This window comes from Mesocricetus auratus, unplaced genomic scaffold (genome assembly GCF_017639785.1).
Source record: "Mesocricetus auratus isolate SY011 unplaced genomic scaffold, BCM_Maur_2.0 Super-Scaffold_100011, whole genome shotgun sequence".
Lineage (NCBI taxonomy): Eukaryota > Metazoa > Chordata > Mammalia > Rodentia > Cricetidae > Mesocricetus > Mesocricetus auratus.
The window spans coordinates 43,438,392-43,455,724 of record NW_024429195.1 but is presented as its reverse complement, the minus strand read 5'-3'; the positions used below and the strand labels follow the sequence as shown (position 1 = coordinate 43,455,724).

Here is a 17,333-nt window from a genome sequence, read left to right as displayed (position 1 = left end):
ATACCCCTGGCGCTAAAGAATGGGGTCGGTGCTAGTAAAAGAGCCCACGCCTCTATAAACTGTCCTGAGCGTCTGCCCTCCCTTTTCCTCCGCCCGGGTCAGGGAAATGGTGCAGTCTCTCTTTAAGAGTAAAATGGTGGCTTGCTAGGATGAGGACTCCACTTCCGGTGGGGAGGGGGCGGGACCCCAGCCCGCTCACGCCGGAAGTGGTTCGGGTTCTCAAGATGGCGACTCCCTATGTAACTGACGAGACCGGCGGTGAGTGCGGGAATCGCGGAGCCGCTTCTCTCGGGACTCTTGGGTTAGGGGTTCGGGCTTGGAGAGGGGTTTGTGCCACGCCCATCCCGGGGCCCCTCCTTGGCCCCGCCCCCGGACCGCCTTCCCCATTCATTCCCGTGGGTTATCACCTGCGCCCCCTTCTGGTCTCGTGTTTTGGGGGGGTCTCTGCTTCCGGTCTCTCAAACCCAGGGGGTCCTTCAATGTCCCCTGCTCCGGGACCCTTAGGAGCCTCAGCTATTTCTAGCTGCTGGAGTTCCAACATTTTTGGGGTTCTGCAGCTTTACGGGCTCCTCCACGATCCGTTCCCTCCAAATCCAACCTCCCGCCCCCTCCCCCATTTCTTGCTGTTAACCTGCCCTCTACCCTACCCTGTTGTCATTCTTTTTCTCCAAGCTCTGTCTGCTACACATGCTTTCCTCACTCTTTGTTGGCGGGGGCCGGGGGGGTGTCCCTGAAGTCCAGAGGTACACGAAGGGAAGAGGAATTTAACTTTCACCCAGACTTTTCTTATTGATGGAGTTTCCCATCTAAAGTCAGAGAAAAAAAACCAGGGGAGCATCTACTGGCCTTGCTATCAACATCTTTGACAATTAGCAGAACCCCGTTATTCCTTATAGCTTGAAGAATTTCAGTCTAGCGCTGTCTTGAAATGTTGAAGTCTGTGTTTGTGTGTGAAACTGAGAATTAGTTTCCCTCGTATTTATTTTTGTCTCATTCTAATTGCCTTGCCTTTAGAATAATGTGCACAATAGCAATGTTGACCTGGAGATGATCAAATAGATATATGAAACACGTTTGTAAAATGCAGTGCAAGTGCCTGGCTACTGTTTTTTGTATCCTTCATTGTGGTCTTCACGTGGAGTCACTGGCTTAGTGTTTCACAGAGGTGATCCTGTTTGTGTGCAGTGTATGCATGGTGTGTTTAACATGTGCCATGTATGCCTCTTGGTTTGCTTTAAGTGTTCCTTATAGGTAGGTTTCCTACGTTATATGGTACTTATTGACAACTGGTATTTCTGCTACCATTTCCTATTCTTGCATTTCAAAGAGTTCCAGCAACATTTCTTATGTTCTCTACTAGGTGGTAGGTCGTTAAGTATCCGCTGGGTTTTTGTTTGTTTGAAGACAGTGTCTCTGACTGGCTTGGGACTCCCTGTGCAGACCAGACTTACTTTGAATGCAGAGAGATCCACCTTCCTCAGCCTCTGAAGTGCTAGGAGCAAAGGCATGCACCACCATGCCTGACCTTAAATAGAACCCCTGTCCCCCTCCCCCCAGATATGGTCTTACTATGGGGTCCTGGCTGGCCTGGAGCTCATTGTGTAGACCAGGCAGGCCTTGAAGGCATAGAGATCCACCTGCCTCTGCCTGCCTCCTGAGTGCTGGGATTAAAGGCGCACACCGCCAAGGCCATGATGGGCAATTTGCAGCTTTTGATGTGTTCCTTATTGTTTTTATCCACACAGTCCATCTGGCCCCTGCCCTGCAATCAGAGTTATTTTCTGTTTTCTGTGATTGTATAGAAGAAAAAAGGAATGAACTGCTTTCTTTTCTTTCCTACTTCCTACTGCTGTTGTGACTCTTATGTAATGCATTTCATTGCAATTGTAGTGGTTCCTGTAAAACTCCCATAAAATCAGTGTCCTATCTACTGCCCACAATTATGCTTTGTTTTGTTTTTTAGACTTAACTATTTTATGTGTGTGAGTGTTTTGCCTTCGTGTATGTCTGTGCACCATTTGTGGTTTGGTGCCCATAGAAATCAGAAGAGGTATCAGATCTCCTGGAACTGGAGTTAAGAGTTGCAAGCAACAGTATTGGTGCTGGGAATCGAACCCCAGTCCTCAGGTTCTCTGCAAGAGCCTCTCTTAACCCCTGAACCATCTCTAGCCCTTTTGTTTTTATTTTTGTTGCTATTCTGTCTCTAGCACCTTGGGAACACTGAGCTCCCTAGTTGCTGAGCACGAGATCATTGACATACCTTTGTATTTTCAGCTACACCTCAGGATTACTACAACCTGGACCTCATCTGTGACACTACTTTCCTTTCAGGTATTCCCCTTCACTTTAGCTCCTTCCCAGTCACCCTTGACTGTCCCAAATCCACAGAGGCAGCCTTTTGCACTTGGTATTCTGGTTCCGTGTGTGTGTGTGTGTGTGTGTGTGTGTGTGTGTGTGTGTGTGTGTGTGTCAGTCCGTCCGTCCGTCCGTCTGTCTGTCTCTGTGTGTGTTTGTACCTGCCTGTGTGCATGTGTGTGTACAGGTCCACATGCATGTGGAGGCCAGACGTTGATGCCAGATGTCTTCCTCGATCCCTCCCCGTCTTATATCTCAGGCAGGATCTTTCACTGTAGCCCAGCGTTTGGTGATTCAGATAGTTTGCTCCTGGCATGCTGCTCCTGGGATGCTGTCTCTGTCTCCCAGGTGCTGGGATTATGGGCATGCTGTCAGCCAGCCCATAGCATGTATGTGGATGCTGGCCATCTGAATTCTGGTCCTTATATTAGTGTAGCAAATGCTTTACCCTCTGAGTCATATCCCTAGTCCCTCTTTTATCATTTTTTTGTTTGTGTATTTTTTTGGCTTTTTGAGGCAAAGTCTCCTGTAGTCCAGGCTGGTCTTGAACTCCTGTTCTCCCTGTTCCCACCTATGGTTGTGTTACAGGTGTTCAGCTCACTACTGCACATGACTGTCCTTGTATTGAATGATATCCATCAACTCTTTTCTTGGTTTCTGATTTTAGACTGTAACATATTGCTAGAAAACCTCAAGTTAAGATGCAGGGCGGTGCTAACTTCTGTCAGCATCACAGTTTTTTGCCAATTCTTGCTCTCTGGTTTCCTAAATTCTCCCATGGTTATTTCACCAACTTTTCTCCAAACCTCTGTCAGTATGCCTTTCATTCTTCCTTTTGTGGCAAAAGCCTTCACTTTCTATTTCATTGAAAACTTAAGGCCTGTCATTTCTGTTTCTCTCTGAGTCACAGCCAGGTGTTTATCATTCTTTCTCTCCCTCTCTCTCCTGCCTTCCATCAAGGTCTCGCTGTGTTGCAAGCCCAGTCTGCCCTCGAATTCCTTGTGCTTTGGCTCTATGAGCACTGTGATTTTTTTTTCTGTTGTTGCTGTTTTTTTTGTTTTGTTCTTTGAGACAGGGTTTCTCTGTGTAACAGTCCTGGCTGTCCTAGAACTCACTCTGTAGACCATGCTATCCTTGAACTCACAGAGATCCGTCTGCCTCTGCCACCCAGGGAGCACTGTGAATATAGGCTTGGACTGCCACTGTTAAAACCCAGATTTCTTGAGTATCGTGTCTCACCTGCTGCTTCATTTGCTGCTTCACTGTAGGTATTATTCCTAGCACTGTCCTGAGGTGCTTTCGTCTTTTGTTTTCTAATGCTGAATGTCTCACTTTTGGATATACTGTCACATTTCATATTCAACTTTTCTAATCTTTCTGTGGTGAATTTCTTGCTATGAGCACCCTTTCTAACTGTCTCAAGAGCAACTCTTTCCCTCTTAGGACTTTGACTAGATTTTATTCTGTACCAGGGAGATGGTATAGACTTCGTTTTTTCAGAACAGTTAGATTTTAGAACAATTGAGAAAGTGCTATGAAGAATTCCTGTGTACCTTGTGTCCTTCCCCTTTTACTAGCAGCTTATATTCTTAAAGTACATTTCTTACAGTTAACTAATCAGCATCAGTGCATTATTATTAACTAACGTCATAGGTTGTTCAAGCCAGGCATGGTGGTTCAAACCCCAGTTCCCAGTGCTTGGGAAGTAGAGACAGGAGGATTGCTACAGTTTGAGGCCAGCCTGGGTTACATGGTCTGTTCAAGGCCAGCCAAGGTTACATAGACCTTGTCTCAAAAAACAAGCAAGTCAATTATTGAAGCTTCTTTTCTTTTTTAATCCTGAGTGCTGGGACTAAAGGGGTGTGCCACCACCAGTTTATTGAAGCTTCTTTAAACTGGAGTTGGTGGTGCACACCTTTAATCCCAGCACTTGGGAGGCAGAGGCAGGCGGACCTCTGTGAGTTCAAGACCAGCCTGGACTACTAGAGCTAGTTCCAGGACAGCCTCCAAAGTCACAGAGAGACCCTGTCTCAAAAAACCAAAAAAAGAAAAAAACACCAGCAATAACAAAAAAAAAAAAAAAAAAAAACCTGCCTGGTTACAAAGTGAATTCCAGTACATCTAGAGTTAAGTATGGAGACCTGATCTCAAAAAAAAAAAAAAAAAAAAAAGAAGAAGAAGGGAGGTGGGTATTTTTGGTTATGATTTTTCTGGTCCAGGATCTCACCTATTATTATTGCATGTAGGCCACATGTCTCCTTAATGTCAGTTTCTCAGACTTTGTCCTGGATCATTGTGATGGACTTTTTAGGATATTTGGGGGCAGGGGGAGTACTCGGGTGTGAGTATGTATGATGTATATGCATATATGTGCCTGTTGGTGATTTCAGAGGCCAATGGAAGTCAGCTGGTGTCCTATTCTGTCTCTGCCAGGTTCCCCTAAAGAAAAATTAAAGCCCAGAGGGAAAGGTAGATGGGTTAAATTAAGATAAGAAAAGCTGGCTAGAAACAAGCCATGCTAATGCCAGGCACTCATAATTAAGAATAAGCCTTTGTGTGTGACTTATTTGGGAGCTGGGTGGTGAGACCCCCCCCAAAAAGCCAAAAGAGTAAAGAATAAACAACAAGCATAACAGGACCTTGGGAAAATTGGGATAATGTTTAAGTCCTGGGAGAGCTAGCTGTTATCTCAACTCTGTGTGATAGGAAAATGTAGGGTTTATTTGAAGTTTGGCTGGAGTAGTCTGTGAGGTTGGATCATGTCAGCCGGCAGCCTTGAAGCTGTTGTAGATACAGAACTTGATGAACTGCAACAGAGGCACTCAGAGATGCTGGATCACCTGGGCCATCATTGTCATTGGTGTTTAGTTCCCTTGTTCTTTCATGGGTAACATATGTATGTGCTTTAACAAAAATATGAACTGTGTATTGTACACAGGCCAGCCAAAGATGATTTCTGGCTGGATGGTGGTAGTGTACATCTTTAATCCCAGCATATGGGAGGCAGAGGCAGGCGGATCTCTGTGAGTTAAAGGCCAGCCTGGTCTATAGAGTTGAGTTCCAGGACAGCCAGGACTACACAGAGAAACCCTGTCTCGAAAAACTAAAAAAAAAAGTTTTGTTTGTTTTCTTTTTGAGCAGATAAAATATATGTCACCTGTCTTGTAGTTTTTTTTTAGTTTATTTCTTTATGTTTGTATTGATGATTTTCAGAGGGTTTTCCCTGATCAAATCTGCTATCAACCTTAAATGAACGTACAGCCCTTCATTTTCTGTGGGAAGAAAAGCATAACCTCTTCTCCCCCATAGTGTATTTTTTGACTTCCATTTTGAAGTTAAGACATTTTAATAAATACATAGGTTGGTTCAGTTTAGTAGTTTTTATAATCCAGTGTCCCTCAGCAGCTGTTGTTTGCTCATAAGCAATGAAAAAAATTAAAATGAATATACCATACAGGGCCGGGCGGGGGTGGCCACGCCTTTAGTCCAGCACTCGGGACGCAGAGGCAGGCGGATCTCTGTGCGTTTGAGTCCAGGCTGGACCGACAGCCTCCAAAACAATACAGAGAAACCCTGTCTCGAAAAACCAAAAAAAAAAAAAAAAATACCATACAGGATCTGGACTTGCTGTGTATTTTCCATCTGTGTGGCTTTTTTTTTTTTTTTTTTTACTTTTCTCTTTAAAGACTTTATTTAATTTTTTAAACTTTTTGCTTGTTTGTTTTTGTTTTTTGGAGACAGGGTTTTTCTGTGGCTTTGGAGTCTGTCCTGGATCTAGCTCTTGTGGATCAGAGATCCACCTGCCTCTGCCTCCCGAGTGCTAGGATTAAAGGCGTGTACCACCACCTCCACCACCACCACCACCGCCCGGCTTAAACTATTTTTTATGAGTGTCTATACCTTTTTCTTTCTCCTTTTTTCTTAAGCCTATGCACATCAGTAAGCATGCTAACCTGCTTGGAGGTTTTTCGATCTGAACCTGCTTACTGCACATCTGTGACCTTTTCTGTCTATAGGAGCAAATTCTTGAATCTTAGCTCATTGTGTGCTGGTGACTGAAGCCTGCGCTGGTGATTGAAGCCCGCAGACATCAGCTGTGTGACACATCTCTGTAGCGAAGCCTGTAGGGGCCAGGCACACTGGTGCAGGCCTTCAGTACCAGACCTCAGGAGGCAGAGACAGGAGGATCTCTGTGAGTTGGAGACCAGCCTGGTCTACAGAGAGAGTTGCTACACAGAGAGAAACCCTGTCTCAAACAAAACAAAACAAAAACCAGAAAACAACAAAAGCCCAGAGAATTGTAGTCATGGAGGCCATGTTTATTCTGGGCCACAGTTGCATCGTGCAGTCAGCCCATGGTAAGGAAGTCCTGGCGTGGACCTGGTACCGAGCTAGGAAGCCGAGAGCAGTGAATGGTGGTGTTCGGCCGCCTTTGTTCTCTGCAGTGCAGGATCCTAGCCTGGGATAGGTCTTCTCACTCTAATGTGATTTAAAAATCCAGGGGCTGGAGAGACGGCTCAGAGGTTAAGTGCTGTTCCAGAGGTCCTGTGTTCAATTCCCAGCACCCGCATGGTGGCTGACAGCCATCTGTAATGAGATCTGGTGCCCTCTTCTGGCCTGTAGGCAGACAGAATACTATATAAGGATAAATAAAATCTTTAAACAAAAAGATCCTGTTTCAAGATAAAAAAAACTATTCTATAATATGAGCACAGTCTCCTGCCCTGATGTGGTTTGTTTTGTTTTGTTTTTGAAACAGAGTCTTCCTGTAGACCAGGCTAACCTCAAACTCGAAGAGATTCACCTGCCTCTGCCTCCCCAGTGCTGGGATTAAAGGCGTGCGCCACCAACGACCGGTTTGCCCTGATGTGTTTTAAGATAAGGTCTCTAAGTCAAGCTGGACTTGGACTCACAGCAGTCTTCCTGCCTTCAGTTTCCTGGATGCTGGAATTTCAGTCCTTAACCACTATGCCTACTTTTTTCTTCTTGAAGATTTAGTCAGCTTTAGTGACACGCTGCTGTAATCCCAGTAATTTGGAGTCAAAGCCAGATGGATATTGATGACATAGCGAGATGTTATCACAAATAAAATAAAAACAAACTGTTGAAGGTTGTGCTCAGCTTGTAAATGATTAATTACTCTATGCACTTGCTTAGAGTCAGCAAGACACTGTGTGAAATTGCTGGTGTGATGTAGCTTTGTGTTAGCAAGAGCTCAGTCTGACTTGTCAGCATACTGTGACTTGCCACTGCTTTGATTTTTAATAGTTGTCTCATCACCCCTGCCCTTTCTCTGCCTAAAGGAATAGTGGCTGCTTGTAATTATCCATAGCCAGTCTTTTTATTACATATACAGTGTTCTGCCTACAGGCCAGAAGAGGGCACCAGATTGAATTGTAGATGGTTGTGAGCCACCATGTGGTTGCTGGGAATTGAACTCAGGACCTCTGGAAGAGCAGTCAGTGCTCTTAGCCTCTGAGCCATGTCTCCAGCTCCCCATAGCCAGTCTTTAAGTGCAGATCTTTTGGGCTTTCCTAATTTCCTGTCATCTTCCCTTATGCTCCCCTAACCCTTTCCCCACCCCCCACACATACTATTGGGTTTTTTCCCTGGGGTCTCACTATATAGCCCTTGCTGGCTCAAACTGGCCTCACTGTATAGAGCAGGCTGGCCTCAAAACATGAAATGGTGTGGAGACCTGGAGTTCATTCTCTAGTAGTAAAGCTGGCAGAGCAAGTGGTGTTACCTGCCCAGTCACCTTCTTGGCTCAGTGCTTAAACGTTGTCTTATTCTTTGTTTGCCTGGCTTGTCTACTTCCTCTTAATCTAAAAAACTTGTTTATATTGCTTTGTTGTATGTTCAAGATCGGATCTTACCTAGCCAAGTCTGACTTCACCTCTTAGTTCTCTTGCCTCTAATACCACGTGTATGCTAGGATTATAGGCATGTATTGCCATGCCCAGTGTATGCAATGCTGGCGGTTAAACCTGGACGTTTAACCAACTGAGCTGCTACGGCTCCATCGTGTGTGTGTGTGTGTGTGTGTGTGTGTGTGTGTGTGTGTGTGTGTGTGTGTGTGTGTGTGTGTGTGTGAGACGGAGAGACGGAGAGAGGGAGGGAGAGGGAGAGGGAGGAGAGGTTTATGTGGGATTGGCTGTCTTGTTCCCTGTTATGTAGCTCACAACCCTTCAACTCATGGCAGTCCTCTTGCTTCAGTCTCTTTCATGCAGACTGTAAATTCTCAAAACTAAAGCCATCTTGCTCTATTGATAATCCTGAGTAACATGGCAGTTTTCTCAGTTATCAAAATATTTAACTCACGTATAGTTTGACTCCTGACCACTGTATGCATTTCAAATTAGCAAAAAACGATTTTCTTATTTCTCCCCATCCTTAGTCTCTCTGCACTAATAGTGCTAAGCACTTACCCCCTTACATTAGTATTTAATGTACTTTTCCATCTACTGTAACTTCAAACTTTTGTTTTCCATGGCATAGTACTGTCATTTCTTGGAGAATTTCCGTCATTGCTGTCACTTTTTCTTCTTTGAGAGCAATAGTCATGATCATTTCTCTAACCTGGGTATACTTTTCTCTTTTTACTGTTATTTATTTATGCTCTTATTTGTCGGGAGGGTGCTTGCCACAGTTCATCTGTGATGCTCAGAGGCCATCTTACAGGGTTAGCTCTCCCCTTCCACCACATGGACTCAGGGACCAAACAGGTGTCAGGTCCAACAACAAGCAGCTTTACCCACCCAGCCTTCTGACTGGCTCTATTTTTTTTTCCTTTTTTTGAAATCATGCCCGGGGTCTGGAAATATGGCCCAGTGGTTAAGAGCACATACTGGTCTTCCAAGGACCCAGGTTCATTTCCTGAGTCAGTCCTGCCTATAGGTCCAGCTCCAGAGGGATCCGAGACCTTGTCCCTCTGCAGACACTACACTCATGTACATATACCCACAACTATACACATAATTAAAATTAGTAAGGCTGGGGCCGTGGTTTCATCAATTAAGAGCACTGGCTGCTCTTCCAGAGGTCTTGAGTCCCCCATCAGACCGCTCATAATAGTCCAACTGCAGCTCCAGAGGAACGCAGCGCCTCCAGCCTCTGTGGACACCTGCACTTGTGCATATACCTGCATGCACGCACACACCTACACATAATTAAAACAACAAAACCGAGGCTTCTTAATAACAGCAACAACAAAAACAAATGTCTAAAACGGAAAAAAACTGTCCCTAAGTGTTATAGTTGTTAGTCCTGAGATCTCCCAAGCTCAGGCCTGAGACCCAGATCTCCCTACTTGCAGCAGGTCCCAGGGACTCACAGTTAATTCCCAGGTTCCTTGGAATGCCAAGCCTCACCGTGTTACTGTGTGTTTTCTTTCTGCACCTGGGTAGTCAAGCTCCTGGTCATACTGAGAGCTTCCGTTGAAATGAGGTGACTCTGTGGTTAAGAGCACTTGTTGCCCTTATACAGGACCTGGGTTTGATTCCTGACACCCACACAGCTGCTCATAACTGTCCCCAGGTCCAGTCCCGGAGAATCAGACACCCTCTTCTAACCTCTGCAGGCAGTGGCACACATGGTGCTCATATATACATACAGGCAAGACACTCCATACACAAAATTAAGTTTTTTTGCTAGTAGAGTTAATAGTTTAAATTTTTCTATAGCAGCAGCCTCTAACCTGTAGTTTCTTACTAAAAATGTTATCTGAAAGATCTGATATTCTTGCCCTTGGTTTTATTTCTAGGGGTGTGAGTCTACAAACCTCTCCCTTTTTGACTTCACCCTTGGATACCATCAAGGCCAGAGGATGGACCCAAGATAACATAAAATAGGTGCTCCTGTCACAGTGGGTTATGTGTGTCTCCGAGGGTCTACATAATGTCATACAAGTGCTGTCTCTCTTTCTCACTATCCTTACTTATCTCAAAACTGTTAGCCTTAAGGTTGACCCTTTCTATCTATAGTTTCAGTTACCCATAGCTGACTAGAGAATCAAAAATAAGTACTGCTAGCCGGGTGGTGGTGGCGCACACCTTTAGTCCCAGAACTTGGGAGGCAGAGGCAGATGAATCTCTGTAAATTCGAGGCCAGTGAATTCCAGGATAGCCGGGGCTACACAGAGAAACCCTGTCTCAAAAAAAACTGAAAAGAAAAAAGTACAGTACAATGTTTAGAGATCTAATACTTACATAATGTCTGTCATGGTATATGTTGTAGTTGTTCTATTTTACTGTGTTATTTGTAGAGTAATTTGTAGAGTAAGCTTTGTCATAGATTCATATGTAAATGAGAAAGGAGTGTACAGGAAGTATCCCTTATCCCAACTGCTTGGCACCGAAGTGTTTTGGATTTTGGGCTGTTTTCAGACTTAGAATGTTTGTATATAATATCTTTGGGGTGAGATCTAAGCAGCATTCACTTATGTTTCACACGTGCTTTATAACAGCCCAAAAAGTATATTTTTATTCATATTTATTTATTTACTTTTGTTTTTCGAGACAGGGTTTCTCTGTATTGCTTTGGAGGCTGTCCTGGAACTCACTCTGGAGACCAGGGTGACCTCAAACTCACAGAGATCCACCTGCCTCTGCCTCCTGAATGCTGGGATTAAAGGCGTGCACCACCAACACCCGGCACATGCAACTTTTAAAAATGTAAGCAAATCATTTAGAGAATTAGCATTCCCAATGGGAAAAACCAAAAAAAAATTTATGTTTTGTGTACATGTGCATCAGTGCACCGTGTGAATGCAGTGCTTGTGGGGATCAAAGAGAGCAATGGATCCTCTAGAACTGGAGTTACAGTTGTGAGCTGCAGTGTGGGTGCTGGAAGAGCAGCCAGTGCTCTTAACTGCTGAGCCATCTCTCCAGACTCTTGCTTGAAATTAAAATGTAGCTACATGGAGAAACCCTGCCTTGAACCCCCCAAAAAAGGAAATGTAGTTTTCTATTTGGATATAACGTTTATTTTTTATTTAGTTACCTATAAATAATACTGTAAGTTGTTTTTGTTTTCTTTTGGGGGGAACTTTTCTTATGCTAAAGTCTTAACATTGGGATTAGATAAACAGAGGTGAAGTTTATTTGACCCCTAACTTCTCCCCTACACAGTAAATTCCTACATATTGTTTATCTAGCATGAATGTCATAATTAGGGTTTCTGTTGCTGTGACAGAACACTATGACTAAAAGCAGCTTGGAGAGGAAAGGGTTTATTTGTCCTACACTTCCGAATCATTGTTTATCATTGGAGGAAGTCAAGACAGGAACTCAAGCAGGACAGGAACCTGGAGGCAGGAGCTGATGCCGAGGCCATGGAGGGGGCTGCTTACTGGCTTGCTCAGCCTGCTTTCACATAGAACCCAGGGCCACCAGCCCAAGGATGGCACCACCCACCATTAGCTGGGCCCTCCCCCTCCATCACTAAGAAAATGCCCCATAGCTGGATCTTATGGAGGCATTTTCTTGAGGTTCCCTCCTCTCCGATGACTTTAGCTTGTGTCAAGTTGCCATAGAACCAGCCAGTGAAATGAATCCTCTGTGTTCTTTCAGCGCTCTCTCCTGTCAGGCTAACTGGCTTTCCCCGTTTTTTTGTGTTTTTGAGTTATCTTCTCTTGCCAGATTGAAGTGAAGGATCGATTCATTTACCCAAGACCCTAAAACAAGTTTTTACTAAATGAAACAATCATTTCACAGATATTTGATGCATGTCATGTGCCAGATAGTAAGGTCCTGGATTAGCTCTCTGTCTGTGCGCCCTCTCACAGCCTAGCCAGACTGAGGTTGCCATCTATACCCCATCCTTCGATTTATTTTACGCTTGTGAATGCTTTGTTTGCACGTATGTCTGTGTGCTGTGGATGTGCCTGGTGCCTGTGCAGGTCAGAAGAGATCTCCCGGAACCGGAGTTAGAGATGGTTGTGAGCCTCCATGTGGGTGCTGGGACTCAAACCTGAGTTCTCCACAAGAACCAATGCCCTTAACCTCTGAACCATCTCTCCAGCCTCCCTCTCCCATCTACAATCTTTTTTTTTTTTTTTTTTTTTTTTTGGTTTTTTGAGACAGGGTTTCTCTATGGCGTTGGAGGCTGTCCTGGAACTCACTTTGTAGACCAGGCTGGCCTGGAACTCACAGAGATCCGCCTGCCTCTGCCTCCCCAGTGCTGGGATTAAAGGCGTGCGCCACCACCTGGAGTGTGTGCATTTGTGCCGTGACACACAAGGTGAGAGGCCTCCTTGTGGCGGTCACTCCTCGTGGGTTGTTGGGCTTCTTTACCCACTAAGCCGTCTCTTCTGCCCGCTCTACTCATTTAGAACAAAACCAACCCACAGCTTACAAAAGAGCATGAGCACGGAACCTATGTGGGAGTCCCCAGATTTGACTCTTAAATTTCATTTTTGTTTTTATGCTTTTGCTTATCCAGGCAGAGTCTCACTATGTAGCTCTGGCTGTCCTGGAACTCACTGTGTAGACAGGCTGACCTCGAACTCAGAAAGATCTGCCTCTACCTCCAGAGTCTGGGATTAAAGATGTGTAAACCTTTTTAAAGGTTATTTTTAGTTATGTGTGTATAGTGTGTGTGTGCGTGTGTGTGATGTGTTTGCCTGCAGATGTTGTTGTAGACACAGGCATTGGTCCTGGATGGAGCTGGAGGTACAGATGAATATGAGCTTCTACATGGGTGCTAGGACTTGAACCTGGGCCCTCAAAGAGCAGCAAGTGTTTTTAATTGCTGAGCCTTCTAAAAATACACGTTTTTAACTATTTTGAGTACATTGTTTAGTGTTTGCATATGCACATGTGCCATGGTATAAGTGTGGAAGCCAGAGCTGGTTCTCTCCTTTCACCGTGTTGGTCCTGGGGATCAGACTTAGGTTCCCCGGTGCCTTCACCCACTGAGCCTTAAAGCTTTTTAGGGCTGGGCAGTGGTGGTGCACGCCTTTAATCCCAGCACTAGGAGGCAGAGGCAGGCGGATCTCTGTGAGTTCGAGGACAGCCTGATCTACAAGATCGAGTTCCAGGACAGCCTCCAAAACAATACAGAGAAACTGTCTTGAAACACCCCCCCCCAAAAAAAAGCTTTTTATGGGACTCAGAGGTAGCTCATTTGTAACATGCAGAAGACCCCAGTACCACACACACCAGCCCTGCATTAGACTAGGTTAGTAGTACAAGTTTGAGGCTAGCCTGGGGTATGTAAAACCCGGTCTCAAATATGTATCTATAAACCCATCTATTTATATCTATATAGTTTTAGAGAATACTTGAATTTTTTAAATAGGAATAATTCTGAGGCCCATGAAATGACTCAGTAGGTAAAGCGCTTGTGCAAACCGAGCAGCTCAGTTTAACCCCTGGAATGTAAAGGTGGAAAGAGAACGGACTCCTGAATGTTGTCCTCTTGCTCTCTGGCTGGGCACTGTGTATGTCTGTGTGCGCAGACACACCCCACAGTAATCATTTTTTACTAAAACATATTACACTCTCACCAGATTATTGTTTAAGTCCTGGGATTGCAGGGGGCTGGAGAGAGGAGTCAGAGCGGGGCTTCTGACAGCTATAACTCTAGCACACACGTGGCATCCGCACACACAAATAAAAATAAAAGTCTTGGGGTTACAACCATGCCTGGTTTATGTGATATTGAGATGCTAAACAAGAGCTCTGAGCAATGAGCCGTCTCCTCCGGTCTTCTCATTAAAGGACTTGGTGGCTCCTTGCCAGGCACGGTGGCATACCCTTTCATGCAGCACTTGGAGGCAGAGGCAAGTGGCTCTCCAAGTTTGAGGCCAGTCTGCTCTACAGAGCAGGTCTCAGGATAGACAGCGGTGCACAGAGAAGCCCTGTCTTGAAAGAAAGAAAAGAAATTAATGATATTTTCCAGCTCTCCTACCAGTTATCCCTCTTAAGGTGGCAATCATCACAGCCTGGCTGTGTGTTCTTCCCCAGTGTTCTCTTTGTCACTAAACACAGGCTGTGTGGACTATTAAATCCTCCCTTTGTCTCAGCAAAAATGGAACCAAACAATACCCCAGTGGTTCTTACGTATCTAAGACTCTTGGGGGAATGCCCAAGCCCCCCTTTTGTGATACTGGGTTTTTAACTCTGCCTTTTTCACTGGGGTGATGGTGTGCTGGTGGTGTAAGAGACGTGGGTACCGCCGCTAGGCCTTGGCCACGCTGCAGCACCAGAGCACCTTCATTGGTACACACATCTCACCTAAGAGGGCCTGGCGGTATGTTGCATGATGAAACTGACATGCTTTATTAAGCCCTGGTCTTCATACATAACTTTTCCTGAGACTGAAGGGGAAGCAGGAGTGACACACCTCTGCCACACTGAATAAAGCAGGTGACTGCCTCAAGGAATAATCGCTGTTGAGTTGCAAGCTAAACAGGCTTTCTATTCATGGGCCACTCTATTCCTGGAAAAGATCTCTGGAAGGTTAAGGAAGTCAAGAGATCTGCCAGTCATTTTCCTGAAAAGGAAAGAAGTAATAAACCTGTTGGTCTGCCAGCTACTGGTGGTGATGGCTCATGCCTTTAATCCCAGTGGTCAGGACAGAGGCAGGTGGATCTCTTGTGAGTTCGAGGCCAGCCTGGTCTCCAGGCTCCAGAGCTACAGGGAAAGAAACCCCGTCTCTTAAAAACAAACAAACAAATCAAACCAAGCATTCAAGTAAAGATTAGACCATTTGAAAAGCTTTTGTCTTCTACAGTGAGCTGACAGACAACTTCCTAGTATCTGACTGAGACTTTTCTAGGAGCTGGGGATATGGCTTGGCTCAACGGAACGGGTATTTCTCTTTTAGAGGACCTGGCTGGTTCCTAGTACCACATCCAGTGGCTCACTGCTAACTAACTGCCTGTATCTTCAGGAGCTCCAAGGGATCTTGACAACTTTTGGCCTCCACAGGCACCTGTATTCATGTGCCCCACACACACAATTACAAAAAATATATAAATAAGTTTTGGAAGAGCCAGGCAGCGATGGCCGTTGCCATCACTCATCACTCAGTAGGCAGAGGCAGGTGAATCACTGAGTTCGGGGACACCCAGGACTACAGAGGGAAACCCTGTCTTGAAAAACCAAAAGAAAAAAAAAGATGAATATTTCTTACTGTTGCATAAAGAAATGCATACTATAACAAAATAAGTATAAATGGGTCTTTAGGCTAACTTTGAGAACTTCCACACAGCCTACACTTGGCTTTGTTTTTGAGATAAGCCTTCCATCTGGGCTGTTCTCAAACTTGGTGTTTTGATGGGGCTGACCTGGAACTTTTTCCTACTTGAACCTAATGTATGCTTGAGTTACAGTGTGAACCACAACTTCCATGTTGTAGAATATTATTTGAAGATGTGTTAAATTGTTTATGCTGTGGAATATTTAATGATGCAAAGACATGTTATATTTGTTTTATTAAATAAAATTAACCCTGGAATCAGCAGGTCGAGTCAGCAACTAGGTGACAGGAAGTGGTAGGGAGGAACCATGTGTAGCTAAGGGTTCTTAAGTGGGGGCAGAGCAAAAGGAAACTTGTTTTGGGGGAGATGTGAGCTAGGAGAGGAGGTTAGCTACTTGCTGTTCAGCCTCTGAGCGGGCAGACTTTGAATCCTGAGTTCTATAGAGGGTTAGTGATCCAGATGATTAAGACAGCAGGTGCTTAAGGAGCAGGTACAGAATTTAATGGAAAACATTTCCACTTGGTAAATTATGAATACTTTCAGTACCACTATGGAATATTTACCAATATTAATTCATATCTAACTTTTTTCTTTTTACCAACAGCATGCTGTCCCATTGTATATAAGAACCAAGGCCATATGTGGTTGGCCCTTTAGATTGCTTCCAGCTTTTGGCTAACTGAAACATGGAGGCTGGAGAGGTGGTTCAGTGGTTAAGAACATTTGCTGCTATCCCAAAGAATCTGAGTTCTACACCAGGCAGCTCACAGCCACCTGTAACTCTAGCTCCAGATAACCTAGCGCCCTCTTTTGGTCTCTACAGAAACATGCACACACCCACAGAGACACATACACATAAAAATAAACAGTGCCCTTTGTATCCACGTGTTGTGATGCCTTTATAATCTGGTTTCCTAAAAGTTTTGGTTTTTCAAAGTCTATCCAAATGAAATTTGTCATTCTTCCCTGCTCTTTCCTCCACGTTCTTCTTGCTCTGGCCCCTTTGTGATCTGGTTTGTTTGCTGCTTTCGATGTTTCCTGGGCCTTGTACTTCTGAAGAATGCCAACCCTGCCTGGTCTGTCTGTCGTGTGTTAGTTAAGAGAGAGGCAGCAGCTCCTTGAGGTCAAGGATAGTGTGTTAGTCAGCCAGTGGCAGGATGGAAAGTAGATGTGAGAAACGGTGCCTTAAGAGTGTTGTTACACATCTGTAACCTTGGCACTGGGATGGTGGAGGTGGTTGAATTCAAGACCCACTTGATGTACATAGTGAGCCTGTATCTTGCCTTAGGTGGATGGATGGGGGCTGGGGGTGCGCTGCACATTTATAAACACTTCTCTCATCTTGGAAAATATTTCACAATGAGAGAGACTAACTTCAACTTAATTTCTCTCATTTCAGGCAAGTACATTGCCTCAACACAGAGACCTGACGGGACCTGGCGCAAGCAACGGAGGGTCAAAGAAGGATACGTGCCCCAAGAGGAGGTCCCAGTGTGCGTGGTCAGGCGTAACAAGGGTTATTTAGTGGGGTCCCTACACGAGTATAGCGCATTGTGCCTTCGAGTTGAGGGATGACTCGCCTGGGCCCCAAGGAAATGGAAGGAGAGGAAGGAGCTGGGATTGAGGGGTGAGTGAGGGCTCCCCCGTCTAGTCTTGTCCTCTTGAGATCCTCTAGACGCAATCCAACCCCAGAGCTTTGAGTTGTAGAGCTTTGCTGAAGGCCAGGACCCTGCAGGGCAGAGGAAATGGGAGGGCAATGGAAAGGAGGTGAGGT

At 45.0% G+C, this 17,333-nt stretch overlaps 1 protein-coding gene across 5 annotated transcripts in view; it reads left to right on the top strand.

Moving 5' to 3' along the window:
* Pym1 (PYM homolog 1, exon junction complex associated factor) overlaps positions 1–17,333 on the top strand; it is a 32,694-nt gene that overhangs the window by 14,392 nt on the left and 969 nt on the right. For 2 of the 5 annotated variants that reach the window (XM_040754663.1, XM_005079697.4), the window contains exon 2: positions 16,959–17,052. In XM_040754663.1, coding sequence (XP_040610597.1) covers positions 16,959–17,052 — 94 coding nt within the window. Of the gene's footprint in view, positions 1–141; positions 259–2,274; positions 2,332–16,958; positions 17,053–17,333 lie in introns of those variants that run through there. The other 3 variants (XM_013120358.3, XM_013120357.3, XM_005079698.4) reach the window with 3 other exon arrangements.